Source organism: Azolla caroliniana, unplaced genomic scaffold, assembly GCF_043228905.1.
Source record: "Azolla caroliniana isolate FFs.n. ecotype wild unplaced genomic scaffold, voAzoCaro1.0.p SCAF_13, whole genome shotgun sequence".
Classification (NCBI taxonomy): domain Eukaryota; kingdom Viridiplantae; phylum Streptophyta; class Polypodiopsida; order Salviniales; family Salviniaceae; genus Azolla; species Azolla caroliniana.
Window position 1 is genome coordinate 16,523,005 of NW_028230448.1, and position 3,002 is coordinate 16,526,006.

Consider the following 3,002-nt stretch of genomic DNA (forward strand, 5'->3'; position numbering starts at 1 on the left):
TTGCCATCCTTATCAAAGAATACTAATGTAGTGCTAAGCCAATACCCTGAAGGCTCACAAATACTGGACAAAAAGTAACACTTCATATAATAGGTATTGCCCAAGGAGACTATTCTTAATCTATTTTAGGATGGTTAGGGGAATGGTCCAACATCATTAGTGCACATTGTACTTAATGAACACTTGAAACGCCATTCTTTCATGCAGTGAAGGCAAAAAAACACACAAAAGCAGTGCTTAGTGACATGGTTATTGCATCAAAACATTTTCATAACGGACAAATACTGACATATTATCATTTGATATTGGCAACCCAAATAGTTGCTCCTTTTGTTTAGCCAAATTGCCTGAACAGTTTCATGAATACATAAGCTCTTATTGAACTCCCTTACAACCCTTCTTTTCTGAATTCCAACTTATATTGAGCTACATACAAAGCCTTTTGTTAAACGGATCCATTGTCGACTGACCATATACACACAAAAAATAAGAAATTTCAGCCAAAGATATTCATAGTTATTATTGTGTCTGTTCGCATCATAATCCAAATCCACTCAGAGAAAACTATGAAGCATATCTTGATGCCATGTGGGAGATTTGAACACGTTGTTGGGCAGCTTGAATCTTTTCAGAAATAGCTCTATGAAAAAATTGCTCACGGGAAATGCTTCGTACCTGCTTAAGGTAGATGTCCACAGGAACCAACCCTTCTTGAACAGCCTTATCCAAAGAATACAAGAGATCTTCAAGAGCAAGATCTTGCGATGTGCATTCAAGCATTTGTTTTGATAATGGGTCAGACGGTTCAAAAACATCATCGATATTGAACTCAATCTTTCTCTTTGGGTGTGAATCTACCCATTTTTGTATAAGTTCAGTGTTAGATAGGATGGTTTGAAGCCGCTTCTCAAGGTATTCTTTTTCTTCTCGCAACTGGTCTATACCCTGTTTCAATACCTCTTTTCTCTGCTTGAGCTGAGATTGTGTGTTTACAAGACTATCCATTCCGGATTCTCTCATGCTTTGCAATTCAGTGATGTCATGCTTTAATCGATCCACTAAAGAAGCGATAGCATTGCGACGGAATACTTCTTGTGGATCATTGGTTTGGCCAGAGATATTTGAACTTTGTACACGTGGAGAATTTCGTGGACTCTGATGGCGACGTGGCGAATCACGGGCTGGTAAACCAAAAGGCCGTGATGGCAAAGGAAGAGCAGCCGATTCCAATCCTTGGCGATCACTTGAATTTGCCTGACCAGACATTTGGCCGCTCGGCTTCATGTATAACGGTGGATCTTGTCCAAACATGGATCCTAAATCTCGTGCTAAGTCTACTAGATTTGACCTAGGGTAAGTCCAGCTATTCAAGTAAGGTAAAGACACCATACCTGATGTATCGACATGCTTGTGAGATCTCTTAATGATCATGTCTTTGGTCGGGTTCACAAACACTCGCGGTGCACAGTTAGGGTAGGCTTCAAGAAGCCAGATCGTTACTGGGATGTTGTATGTTTGACCCTGAAAAGACATGGGTACGGTTCCTTCAGCTTGCAAGAGATGAACTGAGGTTCCATCATTGTGAACAAAGTCTGCAGGTTTTGCTCGGAGTCTGGGGAAGCTCTGCATGAGGCTGAGGAGATGCTGTCTGATGAGAAGCTTCATGTCTTCTCTGTAAGGGAGAGCGTTAGGGCCCCGTTGCGAGAGTAAAGAGCTGAGGTACTGGGTGGATGTGTGGGGGGATAAGGCCGATTGCGTGGGGGTTGTGACGGACGCCATGGCCAACGAAGCTCTCTCTGCACCTCCCTCTCCCTCTCCTTCTCCCCCACTCCTCTGCACAATTCACACACCAACAAGAATCAAGACAATTTCAAAACATATGTATGTATGTATATATGTATATATGTATGTGCGCATATGTATGTATGTATGTATGTATGTATGTATGTATGTATGTATGTATGTATGTATAGATGTGTGCATATGTATGTATGTATGTATGTATGTATGTATGTATGTATGTATGTATGTGTTTATGTATGTATGTATGTATGTATGCATTGCAAATGTATGTATGTATGTATGCGCGCATATGTATGTACGTATGTATGTATGTGTGCATTGCAAATGTATGTATATATGTATGTGTGTATGTATGATCTATGTATGTATGCATGTGTGCAATGCATATCTATGTATGTATGTATGCATATAACCATGTGTGCATTGCATGTGTATGTATATATGTATTGCATATGTGTATGGTAAAGGCGCACTTCTCTAGACAATCGCTAGCGGCCCAGCAAGAAAAGAAAAGACGCGAATTTCAAATATTTGGTTAGACATAGTTCATACTTTGAAGGGTCAATGGGATGGTATAGTTGGAGATTCTGAGGCTAAAATTGCTCAACGGCATGAGTTTCTTATTAGTTGGACAACTACTCCATTCATGACATCCAATTACGACACTCCTTATTGACATTTTCAGCCTCCGAAATGGTTGTTTCCCCCGCTGATCACATAGAGGTTTAAAATCTTGTAAAATGTTTTATACTAATGAGAGGATATCTTCTTTAAAAAAAGAAGAAGAAGAAATGAAGTGAAATGACGTGGCTGCAGTCATTCAACCTCCCCATGATATCTGAGTGGATGCACCTCACCCTTCCACTGGCTATGCGGGCACTGGACCAATGTGATCTCGCCTTTACGTTGGTGGTTCGGATTCTGGAGCCGCTACAAGTTGTGTATTTGCTCATCTCCAATTTGCTCTCCTTGGTAGGTTTGTAATATTCTTCTCTCCTTGGGCACTTCAACAATCGCTCGTTGTAATTGGTTGGGAGTCCCATCACACTAAAGGATACTTCGATTTACGACAATTTAGTGTTGAGAGAGTGGGTGAGTAGTGTAACTAAAATTTCAAAGACCAAGGGATACAAAACATAAAACTCAACTCACAAGACGAAACCAAAGAATACACACACGCAACACGATTTTACGACCCA

General features: G+C 40.5%; 1 protein-coding gene across 1 annotated transcript; it reads right to left on the reverse strand.

Moving 5' to 3' along the window:
- Window positions 1-219: 219 nt before the first annotated feature.
- LOC147856377 (protein ELC-like) lies at window positions 220-1,840 on the reverse strand. The gene has a single exon (XM_087329736.1). It carries the CDS (start codon window positions 1,777-1,779, stop codon window positions 565-567), a length of 1,215 nt encoding a protein of 404 aa, XP_087185862.1. The 5' UTR covers window positions 1,780-1,840; the 3' UTR covers window positions 220-564.
- Window positions 1,841-3,002: the final 1,162 nt, after the last annotated feature.

Bases quoted from the DNA above. Each gene is read 5' to 3' on its own strand.
- LOC147856377 (XM_087329736.1), bottom strand. From the start codon at position 1,779: ATGGCGTCCGTCACAACCCCCACGCAATCGGCCTTATCCCCCCACACA.